Source organism: Hylobates moloch, unplaced genomic scaffold, assembly GCF_009828535.3.
Source record: "Hylobates moloch isolate HMO894 unplaced genomic scaffold, HMol_V3 SCAFFOLD_26, whole genome shotgun sequence".
Lineage (NCBI taxonomy): Eukaryota > Metazoa > Chordata > Mammalia > Primates > Hylobatidae > Hylobates > Hylobates moloch.
In genome coordinates this window covers 4,415,321-4,430,028 of record NW_026652301.1, presented here as the reverse complement: position 1 = coordinate 4,430,028, position 14,708 = coordinate 4,415,321, and the positions used below count along the sequence as shown (strand labels likewise).

At 35.1% G+C, this 14,708-nt stretch overlaps 1 protein-coding gene across 7 annotated transcripts in view; it reads left to right on the top strand.

Annotated features, from left to right (window-relative positions):
- LOC116463116 (utrophin-like) overlaps nucleotides 1-14,708 on the top strand; it is a 572,404-nt gene that overhangs the window by 538,288 nt on the left and 19,408 nt on the right. For 6 of the 7 annotated variants that reach the window (XM_058434468.1, XM_032146075.2, XM_058434467.1 and 3 more), the window contains 4 exons: nucleotides 3,149-3,285; nucleotides 9,926-9,964; nucleotides 10,189-10,254; nucleotides 11,372-11,437. In XM_058434468.1, coding sequence (XP_058290451.1) covers nucleotides 3,149-3,285; nucleotides 9,926-9,964; nucleotides 10,189-10,254; nucleotides 11,372-11,437 — 308 coding nt within the window. The remainder of the gene's footprint in view (nucleotides 1-3,148; nucleotides 3,286-9,925; nucleotides 9,965-10,188; nucleotides 10,255-11,371; nucleotides 11,438-14,708) is intronic. The other variant, XM_032146078.2, reaches the window with a different exon arrangement.

Here is a 14,708-nt window from a genome sequence, read left to right as displayed (position 1 = left end):
AAGAATTACACTCTGATAACCTGAATATAATCCCTAATTCCTTGGGATGAATTACTTTTCACTTTTTCTTTTAATATTGCATAAAGTGTATGGCAATAGTGAGTTAATGCTCTTAGATTACAACTCTTTGTGCTAGCTTTTCCTCAAGGAAATAAAAATAAGCTATTTCTATGTGAGTGTGTACTAACTTTTAAAAACATGTAAACATGAGTGTTACTAGAAACTGATTTCAGTAACTACTATAACTTTTTGGGAGAGCAAGTAGTTGTTTGTTGATTATTTTGTGCATGGGATAGAAAGGGGTTGTTTTTGTTTATTGGTTGGTTTTGCTTTGGTCTTTCATGTCTTGAAAATATTTAGCTAAAGAATGTATGCTGTGGAATTGGACTGGCACTTTTGAATAATGTGTCTTTTTTTCACAAGCAAGAGTTCGTGTTGGAACTCAAATATAGATAAACTAGAAGAACTGATGCTAAGTAAAAGAAGCAAGTCATAAAAGACCATATATTATATTAATTTGTTTATATGAAATGTCCAGAATAAGCAGATTCATAGAGAAAATAGATTAATGCTTGCCATGGGTTGTGGGAGGAGAAGGATCATGGGTACAGAGTTTCTCTTTCGGGTGATGAAAATGACCTGTAATTAGATAGTGGTGATTTTTTTTTAACTTTATGAATTCACTGAAAACCACTGAAGTGTAAACTGTACCATACCCTTTCTGAGGCACACTGGGTAAGGGGCCTGATGCCTTGCCCATCTGGCCTTTTATCCCACCCACTCACTCCACTCAGGGCTGTGAACTGAAGACCTGGATATGGCTTGAAAACCACTGGCCTAAGAGATCAAAACTTTTACATTGCTAGGTATGGAGTTTACTCTCAAGTAAAAGCTGGAGTCCATTGCTCATTAAGTATTTCTCTCTATATTAACAGTGTACTAAGAACAGACAAAGAAATAAATTGGGTCATAAATGCTTATTCTTACACACAGGTCCTCTTTATGCATTTCTATTATGGAAACTTCTTTTTTTCCTTCCTTACCAAGACATTTAGGTTAAGCATATCTCTAAACTAAATTATCTGCAGTTGTGATAACCATTGCAAAAGATGTGAAAATCGTTTATAGTAGATGATATATCATTTTGGCTTTGTTCTGAGACCCAGATATTGCTTCTCTAAAAGTTTCCTTATTTGCTCCCAAATACAATCTGTTTTTTTTTTTCCTTTTCTGCCTGGTAAGAGCTGAATACTCTCAAACCGTCAGATCTTATAACAACCCTTTTTCCTCCACAGGGTTTCCTTGAATTCTTTTTCTTTTCATAAATAGCTTTTTCTTCTGCACTTTTGCTATGCATTTGGGAAGCCCTATATCCATATAACTGCAGATCATTATGTAGTTAATATTCAGTTATTCAGGAAAAGATTGGTCATTGTGAATCTGATGGCAAGGCCTGGTGATAGCATGGGGCTGGCATCTTGTTGCAGGTTGTTTGTTTTGTCAATGTAAAAACTGATGAATTTTACATGATAAGTAGCTGCGGCTTAATCTTGCCTCATCTCTGCTTTGCAAGCCGAAGAATCAAAAGTTCCCTTAATTATTTACTAGAAGCAGACATGTTTTGATAGAATGGGAATGGATAAAAAGTGGCAAAACTATATAAGGGTTGACTCAGAACTTAGTTGTTTTCAAAAATCTTTTTTTTGTTTTTTTTTTTTAATTTTTGTCTGGGTGCGGTGGCTCATACCTGTAATCCCAGCACTTTGGGAATCTGAGACAGGTGAATCACTTGAGGTCAGGAGTTTGAGACCAGCCTGGCCAACATGGTGAAACCCCATCTACTAAAAATACAAAAATTAGCCAGATGTGGTGGTGCGCACCTGTAGTCCCAGCTACTCAGGAGGCTGAGGCACGAGAATTGCCTGAACCTGTGAGGCAGAGGTTGCAGTGAGCTGAGATCGCGCCATTGCATACCAGCTTGGGTGACAGAGTGAGACTCTGTCTCAAAAAAATAAAAAAAGTTTCTGTCTGCAAAACAAGTTTCTGTGAGTCCTGGGCATGCATGTTGTGAAGGAAAAGCTGAAGGGCAGGGACAGGGAGCAGGCAGCAGGTAAGCAAATATACTTATCACTCAGTGTCTGTGATTACAAGAAAGTTTCTCTCTCCTTCCCCTCTTCCTCCTCCTCCTCCTCCTCCCCCTCCTCCTCCCTCTCTCTTTCTGTCTCTAAGAAGAGGGAGTGAGGTATAATGAGTGGTAGGTTGAGCAGCCAAGTTGGAGCCAGAGGATCATGGGCTTCATTAAGTTCTATGCAGATAATGTAAATATTTTAAATGCATCTTCAGAAGGATTGCAGTTGATATCTGTATTGCAAATAGAAACTAGAATTGTGATATACAGTAGAAAACTGGGGCTTGGAGAACAATAGTTCATGGGATAGGATGATGGGGTGGGTGGGGTTGGGGTAGTGTTAGTCCATATCTCCCTAAATGATTATCAAATGAATCATTTAAAAATACCTAATGGAACAGTGACATTTTATAGCACTATTAAAAATGTAGTTCAGGTAAAATAATTATAGGTCTACCTAGTTGGGAAAGGACAAAGAAATCGACAGTATTCCTTCCCAAACAGAGCACCAATATGGCCCTGCTCTTTCTCTCTTATTTATTGTCTTGTCTTTTTCCCCACTAGAATATATGCTGGTTTGTGTGTAGCCAGCATCGCCTCTGTGGCTAATTTCCATTAACTCAGCTTGGTTAAAACCATATAATAGCCACAATACTCTGTCATCACTAAATTAATAGCAAATTGAAAATTTTTTTAGTAATAAGAACCAGCCAATAGTTTGGAAAAATTTCAAAACTAATTTTACTTTTTGGCCCAAGTTTTAAAATATTGGGGAAATGAACTAGTTATGGTTTATTTTCAACAGAGAATGAAAAATTATAAACTTGTCACTGGATATATTTAGTGATGAGTTCTTATTGGCAAGTGTTTTCATGAGACTGTGCTTTATTTCAAAAATGCATAAAACTACCAAAACTGTTGACATTTAATTGCATCAATTTACATCTGCTCTGATTTTGTTATAGATAGTTATTGCCTTCCGTTTTACTGAGAGAAGTGTAATTGTTTTCAACCTTATAGACAACGTCTGGGGAAGATGTACGAGACTTTACAAAGGTGCTTAAGAACAAGTTCAGGTCAAAGAAGTACTTTGCCAAACACCCTCGACTTGGTTACCTGCCTGTCCAGACAGTTCTTGAAGGTGACAACTTAGAGACGTAAGTTTGATTTTAATATTAAATCTAGTGTGAACATTTATATCTGATGTTGTCTTTTTTATGTTAGTAACACGAGAAATTGTTTAATACCAATTACATTTTAGAGGAGGTAAATTAAACTTAGAATCAGTCTTCACAACATGAATTTTTACTATTTTTTGACAATGTCACAGCCAAAATTTCAATTTTAACCTTGCACATGTCCTTAAATTTTAAAAATATATATTAATATGTCAGCCTTAATACACACTGGTCATCTCTTTTGTTGGTCATCTCTTTTCTTTTTAAAAATACTTAAAGTGTAGCATTATATAGTCTTTCTTTCTTTCTTTCTTTCTCTTTCTTTCTTTCTTTCTTTTCCTTTTTTTCCCCTTATGGGTGGTGTTTTACTATTTCTCAGAATATGTTTTATACTCTTTTTGCATATATGTAATATAAATTTATTAATAATACTTAATCTGTTGATTCAGATATTTATGCTAAAATTCTAAAATATCACATTATGATTCTAATCTATTTTTATTGAAAATGAAGACAGCAAACTGAGATAGCTTTATATATTACATAAAATAGAAAAAATTTCAATTTTAACTTTGCACGTGTCTTTAAACTTTGAAAATATGTATTAATATGTCAACCTTAATACACACTGGTTATCTCTTTTGTTGCTCATCTCTTTTTAAAAATACTTAAATTATGGCATTATATAGTCTTTAATTCTTTTATTTATTTTCCTTTTTTTCCCCTTATGGGGGGTGTTTTACTGTTTCTCAGAGTATGTTTTATACTCTTTTTGCATCTCTTTAATATAAATTTATTAATAATACTTACTCTGTTGATTCAGATATTTATGCTAAAATTCTAAAATGTCACATTATGTTTCTAATCTATTTTTTATTGACAAGACAGCAAACTGAGATAGCTTTATATATTACATAAAATAGAAAAAATTTATTCCAAGTGTATAATTTGAGTTGCTTAGCATAGATGAAAGTTTCAAGATGGTGAAATTACTATGTGATTATAAAGCAAAGGGAATAAGAATTTATGGCCTGAAGTGAAAAGAAAAAAATGTTTTTTAATGACCCAGAAAAAATGCAAAGAAATAATTTTAAGGTACTAAACAATTATGTGTTAAGATCAAAATAGATAGATTTTAGATCTTTGAATTGCTTTTTCATATGACAGCATAAATATTCCTGCTAAGGCCATTTTCTTGTGGTTGAATCTTGGGGAAAATGAACTTTTATTACTAATCATCAACACAGTGCCTAGTTGTATAGCATAATGAAGTTCTAATCAGAGAAAGACACCATCTCAGATGACTAGAGAAGAGAAACTCAAAAGTGTGAAGTTTTCTACTTTATAAAAAATAGAGAAAATTGTAATAAGAAGTACAAAAAATGTCAAGTGCAATTTTTGTGAAATGAAACTTTAACCTTCAAATTCATATTTCATTTTATTTTGTACATGAGAGAAAATCAGGGAATAGTAATATTTTAGTGCATTGTGATAGTCAATGTCTCAAACATGTCGAAATAGAAGAATACAGTATTTGGTCTGCAGACCAAAATAGATTTTTAAAAATCCCTGTAGACCTCAAACTTTGCTAAATTTATGTACCAGTTTATCTCTTTTATTTGTGGAATGGCTAAGAAATAGAAGAAAGACCAAAGCCAAAGCATAGGAGATACCTTTTTCCCTCTATAGGTAATGTCATGTGTGTGTATGCAGAAAGAAATACAATGCAAATGCATATTTAGATAGGTCCATGTATAACACATACACATACAGAATGTAAGAAAAAATTTCAACTTCATGATTACTATGCTTGATATCAAACTGTGTACACTTAAGATATATTCTTTACACTTGATATCAAACCGTGTACAATTAAGATCTATGTCTTTCTAAACATTCTTTTGCATAGTACAATTTAGAAAAAGTTTTAGTAAAGCAATTTCAATTGAAAGAGAGCTATTCGAATACATTCAGGAACAGTAGACCTTTGGTCCTCTTTTTGATTCGTGGGTATGTTTTTGTCCCTTCCTTCAAAAGGTTGTGTGATAATAGATTCTTATTTGTCTTAGTATCTAATATATGTTTAACTGTGCTGATGCCTTAGGATAAAGACAAAATTGTACTTTTTTTTGTGTCCCATCCTATTAACCTTTGGAATGGATAATTCTGAGGCACAGAATTATTACTTGGTGCTTTAATTTACGGGATAATTTGATAGGTTTGAACTAAGCAATGTGCCTTTTAATCTTTTGCTAAACCATTGGCATTTTGCATCACAAATATCTACACCCTTTACAGGAACCATGCAGATAGATGCATGTTTTATACTCCTTTAAAACATTTTTAATTTGCCTTTCAATGTCAAAATAATCATTGGTGTCAGTCATCCTATTCTGAGTGACTCTATTAGGCAAAAATTAAAAGTAAAGCATGCCAAATAATTTTGTACTGTGATTTTGGGGTGTAATTCTGAAAATGCCTCTCCTCAATTCATTCAATTGAAAATGAATTTATGGTCATTTTTAGTGAGAGGAAAACAAGAGAAAAAAAGGAAGGAGTGTAAGCCTGCATCAGATGCTCCAAGATCCTTATTGGAAAGGTTTATGAACTACTGGATATAGTGGGCAGGTTTTCTTTTTTTAATCCTAGACCAAGCTCTCAGGATTTGATATAGTTCACTTTTCGGCTGAGCCCTTTCTAGTACAGGGCCGCTTAATCTTCTGGTGTAACAATTTATGTGAGTGGGTAATAAAAAAGTTTGATTTTGTTTATTCTCCTATTTGTGGGAGGAGAACATTGGAGAAAAACCAGCGAAGTGGCAAATGTGTTGAAGTTATTTATGAAGCTAATTAGAATTTTCTTTTGCTTCTTTCTTTTTCATCCTTGCAAAATACAACGTTTTATCCTCTGCCCAGTAATTACACATGCATGCATGGAGGAGGGGATTTATGGGGAAAATGAGTTATTACTAAAAGGGAGTAAACAAATCCATGCTAAGGTTTATTCGATTAATTTTATAACTATGTAAAATTTTTCAGAAAATAAATCAATAAATGAGTAGAGTTTGATTAAAGAATACTCCATTGAAAATAAACCTGAGGAACAAGCTAAAATAGTAGCAAAAGTAATTCAAGAGTTGTGAGAATTATTATTGGCTAAAGAGATAGGTTGGTTTCCCTAAAGATTAAAAAAGGTAAAATAGACATCTCTCCCTGGTATTGGTTTAAGGGGAATAAATGAATTTAAAGATTTTTTTAAAGCCTTTGCTATAGCAAGAAACAAATACAATATAAGTTTAACTACAGTTGCAGTTAACACCCGACTGGAAGGAAGTATGACAGCTAAGTTGAGACCTGAAAGATTAATAGGGCTAAGTGTTGTGTGTTTGATGTGGGAGGTTGAGAGGGAGAGTTTCTGGTCCAAGGAAGCATTTTCAAAAGCTTGGAGGCAAGACAGTTTCAGAAACAGGGGTGGAAAACTAGCACAGTGGCAAGAAATGGCAGTGGAGAGAAAAGATGGAACCATATAATGAAGGACCTTCTAAGCCATGCCAAAGTGTTTGGAGTTCATTCTGAGAGCAGTGGGGAGCCTTTGGGGGTCTTTAAGTAAAAGCAGCAGGGATCCCACTTACCCTGCTCTGGGGCAAATGGATTGAAGAAGGCAGAAGACAAAGAACAAGGAAGAGTCTAATGACAATTTAAGGCACTAAAAGGGTCACTAAGTTCTTCAAAGTCTGGGTTTTATATATAAAACAATTTATATATATATATATATACATACACACACATATTTTATATATATACAAATATGTATATATATGTGTGTATATATATTAATATAATATTATATATATATATATATATATTTTTTTTTGAGACGAGGTCCAGTTCTGTTTCCCAAGCTAGAGTGCAGTGGCACAATCACAGCTCACTGTCTCATTGCAGCCTCGACCTCCCAGGCTCAAGCATTCCTCCTTGGGAATTCCTAGGCAGTATGCGAAGTTGGGGGGGGTGTCCCCCCAGAGTTAAGAACAACACTGAATGATCTGGCCCCAGACACAAACCTGTGAGTCAAGCAGAACACGTTTTCTTTTTTTTTTTTTTTTACTGCTCTGTCGCCCAGGCTGGAGTGCAGTGGCGCTATCTCGGCTCACTGCAAGCTCCGCCTCCTGGGTTCACACCATTCTCCTGCCTCAGCCTCTCCAAGTAGCTGGGACTACAGGTGCCCGCCACCACGCCCGGCTAATTTTTTGTATTTTTAGTAGAGACGGGGTTTCACTGTGGTCTCGATCTCCTGACCTCGTGATCTGCCCACCTCGGCCTCCCAAAGTGCTGGGATTACAAGTGTGAGCCACCGCGCCCGGCCTAGAACACGTTTTCTTGTATCAGTTTGTAAATTAAACTTCTGGATAAAATTTTCAGCCTCCCAAGAAGCTGAGACTATAGTCATCATGACACCACACACAGCTAATGTGTTTATTTTTTGTGGAGATGGAGTCTCATTATGTTACCAAGGCTGGCCGCAGACACCTGGGCTCAAGTGATCCTCCTGCCTCAGCCTCCCAAAGTGCTGAGATTATATGTATAAGCCACTGAGCCTGGCCTGGGTTACATTTTACATGATACTAAGTGATTCTCTTGTCTCAGCTTTCCAAACTGCTAGGATTACAGGCACAAGCTACTGAGCCTGGCCTGGGTTACATTTCATATAATATCTAAATATTTGTAGTAGAGTCTGATTTCTGGAATATTAGTGTGTGATTGACAAAATCACCTGTTTAGCCCCCATGCTGGAGAGCAGGGATAGGCTGCATTCTGAAGCCTGGGCTAACACACACATTGGTCTTATTTCCAAGCCTTTTTAATGATAGGTTGTAACTGTGCAGTTTCTTATTTTCTCCTTTCACAATTAAATGAAAAAGCTTATCATTTAATCTTTTTTTTCTACAAATCAAAATTCTCTGGTCAATGAAGCCCAAGGTTTGACTTTTTTATCTCTATTTCTTTTTTTAGAAATTTTTCAAATATATAACAAAACTTGAAAAACCCTTCAGTTTAGCTCTCTACCCTTGCCATTCTCATCTTAGGTCGTGGATCACTTTTGTGCTAACTGAATTAAGTTAGCAAGAACCAGTCAAGCAATTTGACAGAGCCTTTCCAAGGTTGATTAAGACAAAAAAAAAAAAAAAAAAAAATACACACTTTTCTTCTATTTGAAGTTCATGGCATATGTTTTGCTAACTTGAATTTTGGAAATAATCTCTTAAGCAGTTACTGTTTTTAGAAAGTATATAGCATATCATTCACCTGACATTTAACGTATTTCAGGGTTAATGAAGAACAGTGACGTGGAAATAGTATTGACTAACACTGTGTTGTTTTATTGTTATTGTCTCTATTTTACACATATATAAATTAAGTTTACTGACAGTATAGATATTCTGACAAACAGTGTGGATAAATGCCTGGTTCTGAAAATAGATCTGAAGAGTCTTAGTTTTTCATCTCAATAAGTTAATGCTCAAAAGTCTTTGCTGTGCAGGCATCAACCTGCACTTCACTATAGGAGATGATGAGAAAAGTAGGCATTATACATATCTACTTTCTTTTTCTAAGTAGGCATGTACAATAGAAATAGGAGAATCAAGGAGTTTTGGAATAATTTTGTTTCAAACACTATTAGCTTTTGCAGACTTTATTTAATTAAATAGCTAATTTTCTTTGTACTTTAAATTTTCTGCATTCATTTACTCTCCTTCCTCCTCAAAAAGCTAGGGTTGAAACTAGCTTTTAATTAGGATCAGTTGTTTTCAAAAGTATTTCATGGAGACTTGGGAATTCCTAGGCAGTATGCAATATCACCAGCATTGAGAGTGACACTGAATGATCTGGCTCCAGACACAAGCCCCTGAGTCAAGCAGAACAAGTTTTCTTATACCAATTCATAGTTTAAACTTCTAAAAAACATTTTTTTTGAAGAAAATGTATCATGATCTCAGAAAGTTGCCTTCAGTGTTATTTATGATGTGACGTTTTTGGTGGGGTCTAGGGGTGGTATCTAGGTTGCATGTTTGTTCAATGGGTCTGTGAGGTTGAGGTACTTTGGGTACATCTGGGTTTGAATGTTTACATTTAAAATTAGATGAAGAACAGAAAAATCTAATTTTATTGCACCTCTGCCATCAATATATAATGTAGTGTTTCATTTTTAACTTCATCTTTCTAACCAAGTTGCTTCTCTAGGAAACACAAAAATATGATTGCATCCCCCCTTGGTATATTATAGAATGTTATCTTTACAATTATTCTATAATTTTGAGTTATTTTTGAGCATTCTGTTTTTTTCCCCAGTATGACTGTTTAAAGATGTGTTTGCTATCCTGGAACAAATATCCTGTAATATCTGTGAAAAGGCCCCTGCAGACTCTTGAATACACAGCGACTTCTCTAGAATACACTGTGACTTCTGTTACTTTTGATTTCCCCATGGTGGCTCTCAGGGCAACCACATATATGAGTGGAAGATAATTGAGAATCTCCCCACACCCCCACTGCTTTTGTCTTAAATTGCTCTAAAGTGTTTGTTCTGTGACTTTTGTCTCCCTCTCCCCTCTTTGCAGTCCTATCACACTCATCAGTATGTGGCCAGAGCACTATGAGTGAGTATTCATAGCCCACGTGCAGGAGAGGTGTTCTGATCAGTGGTACTAGCATGGGGGTCTTACTAAACTCTTGGTCTAAAATAATACTTCTGTGTTCTGGGTAACAATCCTAGTGGTTTGTTTGCATGGCAAATTCATTACTTAAGTAACCTAACATTTCTAATCGTAATATCTATCAATATTTGGGCATAAAATTGTTGCTTTGTTTTTTTCCTTTGAAGCCCCTCGCAATCTCCTCAACTGTTTCATGATGACACCCATTCAAGAATAGAACAATATGCCACACGGTAAGAAACTTTGATCAGAGCCCTCCACTGCACTGCCACCCAGAATGTATCTATTTCTAATTAATCTAATATCATTAATATACCTTGATTTAAGGAATTCAGTTTTGCAGGAGTTATGATTCCATTATATTTGGAATTTGGGCTCTTGTATTTTCATGATGCAATTTGCACTTTACCAAACACCTGCTATATATTCTATGAAAAGTAAACCTGAACAGAATGTGATTCTCCAGCTAATGAGAATCCAAAGACTGTACAAGCAGGATTTAGATACTGTAACCAAGTTTCAGTGAATGAAAGTGGGATTGCAGGTATTCTCAGGAGATGGTGTGTATATGAATTACAATATGTAATTAAATTTATGCTAATGCTTTAGGATAGGGGTTTATTTTAGAGTCTATAAATAATGTAATATATAGGCTGATCTTGATGGTGTGCACAAACTTTCAGAAAAGTGGTATATACTAGGTGTCTGTGGTTCTAGTAACTAGCTATGCCTAGAAAGGTTAATTCAAGCATCATAAAAATGGTAACATTTGAACTGGGTCTAGGCCAACTAGAATTTCTAGGGGAAAGTCTTGGACTGATGGAATAATATACTCAAAAGCATTGAGCTGGGAAAGAGCATGGTTTGCTTACTGAACTGCAGGTAGGTGAAAGGGAAATAGATGAGAAAGTGAAGAGACAGAAGTTGAGGTCTGATAATGAAAAACCCAGCCACTGAAGAGTTGGATCATGTCCTTAGTTAAAGGGAAGTCATGGAGAGATTTTATTATGAGAGGAACATCATTTTATTTGTTTGAGAATGTCACCCTCACTTCGATGAAAACCAACTAGAGGGTTAAGGAGAGCCTAGGTCTGGGAGCTCAATTAGAAGATTAGGTCAGTTAGGAGACTTTACAACATGGCATAAGATAAAGGCCTACAGGCATTAAGGCAGTGGTGATAGAAAGGTAGCTCAACATGCAACGTTTTAGTTTTACAGTCGTGTTAGGAGATTTGGATCTTTCCATGTTCTGTCAGAATTTTGACAATTTAAAAATGATTAAGGATGTACATCCAATTGACCGTGTCCTATATGGCCACGTTGTCTAATCTCCTTATTCTTATTTTGCAGACTGGCCCAGATGGAAAGGACTAATGGGTCTTTTCTCACTGATAGCAGCTCCACCACAGGAAGTGTGTAAGTAAATCATGAAATTAGTGCTGCCTGGGAAGGCTAGTTTTTGTACTATGGCTGTCAGAAACAATCTTCACTGACGTGGCTCTGAATCTTGATCCCAATAAAAATTATTAAGTATGGTTCCAAAAATTTCTGCATAGATTTTATGCTTTCAAGCCACGATAGTGTAAACTCAATATGTTTATTTACTTTGTTTCATATAAGTTAATGAAAAAATCTTACATTTGTCAACTTATATACCCCAGAAAAATCAGATTGTTTTATTTAGAATAACAGGTGTATATATTCATTCCATTTGCCATATTTCTTATTAATTTAACAAAGGTAATTTGACAGAATATGTGCCCTTTCTGTGAAATCCTCTTCCTTCCACTAGCTAACATTTTTCCCATAATATCTGCATTTAGCAACTCTGACCCACACATGCTTAGATATATAGTCCTACCCTTTATTGAAAACTGTTAACTCCTCTGCCAATATTTTATTAGCAACTAAGAAAAGCCTCATTGACTTTAGAATACTAAAAAGATATTATATACTAAAAAGCTTTCTAGCCAATTATTTTATTTCTGATTTCCCCATATGTGCATATTCCACTTGGTTATGGAACTTTCTCAACAAATATTTTATCACTGATTATCCCACTATTGTATGTCATCTTATTTTGGAATTTTTCATTCTTTTTTTTGTGCCCTGGAATTCACATTTTTAATTCTGAATAATATCTAAAAGACTAATACTGTCAAGCTTATGTGACTTACAAAGCTTTATTGTGGTTTGGATCTGACGGGAAGCTGTAAAGTAGACAGAAAAGTTGTCAAACATAGTAGTTGGGTGTTTTCACTTAAAAAAGAAAACTATGGAGAGTGCTTGGTTAAAATACTTTAAGTGCTCAAATATAGAATGTTCTCTTTCCATATTTTCTAAAACTTGTTTTATTTATTATTATGCTTATAAATAAAAGTTATCAGGAGGTTTTTCAATTTCAAATTTCAAAGATTGCATCTTAATACTTGACCATAATGTAGTAGAGATTTATGCACTGTCATTCATGTACTATGAGTGTGGAACAATTCCCAAATCAAAATAAAGGTGTATTCATAATGTTTGTTTCATATCTAACCTACTAGTGTGCATTTCATGAAAGTAGTTAAGTATCTTGAATCTCTCCTAAATCAACAAATTTCCTCAAGGCTGACCATAGCCAAAGCGTTAAAGGAAATAAAAGATAATAATTCAGAACAAAATCTTACTTCTTTAAAATGTTTTGTCATGCCCTGTGAACACAGTAAAGGTAATGCTCAAATTTAGTATATTGTATCTTCAAATAGGAATAAATACTATTTTCAAATTTAGCACTGTTTCAGAAAAGATTGACATTTTTTAAAAAGAAAAGAAAAAAAGTCAAAAGATTAACAGTCAGATACATTTTAATATACTGTCATTAGATATATTAACTCATTCACCCATCCAACAGATAGTTGTTATTAATATATCCCTACCATGTAATGGTGCGCTGGAGCCAATTGTGAGAGCTGATTGTTACATTTTCAGGATGTTTGTAAGCTATTTGTTAAACAGAGCCTTTTTAAAAATAATTTATGTACATGTATATACGGTTACAATTAAATAAATTAGATTAAAACAAAAACAAAAGTAATTCTCAAAACTCATCACACCCTAATGATTTTGCTTCATTTCACTAATATCTATGCCCTTGGGATTATTTATTATAAACTTGACCATCCCGCAACCCACAGGCCACATGTGGCTCAGGACAGCTTTGAATGCAGCCCAGCACAAATTCGTAAACTTTCTGAAAACATTATAAGATTTATTTGCGATTTGTTTTTTGTTTCTTTGCTTTTTTAGCTCATCAGCTATCATTAGTGATAGCGTATTTAATGTGTGGCCCAAGACAATTCTTATTCTTCCAATGTGGTCCATGGAAGCCAAAAGATTGAATACTCCTGATTCATTATCTCTGTCAGGTGGTGTGCAAATGTGTATCTTTTCCCAGTTACACATTCAGTGAAGTCATGAACTTGAAATTGGCCATGATCAAAGTATTTAAACCACAGAAGTTGCAAATGCCACAAATCAAGGTCTTTTTCTGTTGGAGAACCTGTTAAACATTTACCAACTCATGACCGCCATGCACCTGATACTGCAATAGGTCTACAGATGCAGATACTGTCTCCATGAATCTTATAGGCTAAACATGATGAAGGCATTTGTGGTAAACAGAATGATGGCCCCCCAAAGATGTCCACATCCTAATCCCTGAAGCCTGTGAATATATTACTTTACATGGCAAAAGGGACCTTGCCACAGGTTTTTAATTAAGGACCTTGAAACAGAGATTATCGTGGATAATCCAGGTGGCCCCAGTGTAATCCCAAGGGTCCTCATGAAGGGTAGGAAGGAGAGCCAGGGTCAGAGAAGGAGACGTAGCAATGGAGGCAGAGGTCAAAGAGAGATCTGCAGATGCTGCCTTGTTGGCTTCGAAAATGGGGAATGCAGGTGACCTCAAGGTGCTAGATGATGCAAGGAAACAAATAATCTCCTATGAACCCTAGGATGGGCATTATTATGAGTCCTATTTTATAAACAAGGAAACTGACATCCAGAAAGATAAACGACATGTCCATGATCACCCATATATCTATTACAATTAGATATATGAGTACATTCGATTGACTCTGGACAATTTAAAAGCAAATTGATGTTACAAATACTACATATCTTTGAAGGAAAAACTGAGCAATGACATCTCAGGACAAGATAGGACTCATGACGGTTCTGGGGAATCTCAGAAGCGGGAACTCAAGGATGACAATTCCTTGGGCCATGGCTATCAGGATGTCTCACTCCATCTTCCATCTGCCCTTGGGTGACACTGGAAAGAAAGAATGGGGAGGCTGGCTGTGGTTTACACAGACATTGCAGTTTGCAGATCTGAAACCTACAACAGAACAATCCTTAAAAGAAAGAAAATTATTATTTTTATTTATGTCTTGTCTACTTTCCAAAGCTCATTGAATGAATCATAGTTTTTTTTCATCTGATATGTACTAATTTTGTAATCTAGATAGTGTTTACTATGTGTGACTTAACTGTAGTATAATTATATTCCATCTAATGGTATTTCCTTGGTGCAAACCTATTATTTTTGCAACATTTTCTATTTTAGCACAAGACATACGATTGATGTTTAATGTACCTGATCTGGTATCTCATGTTCTATCTGCATTTAAAGAGTTTGTTCTTG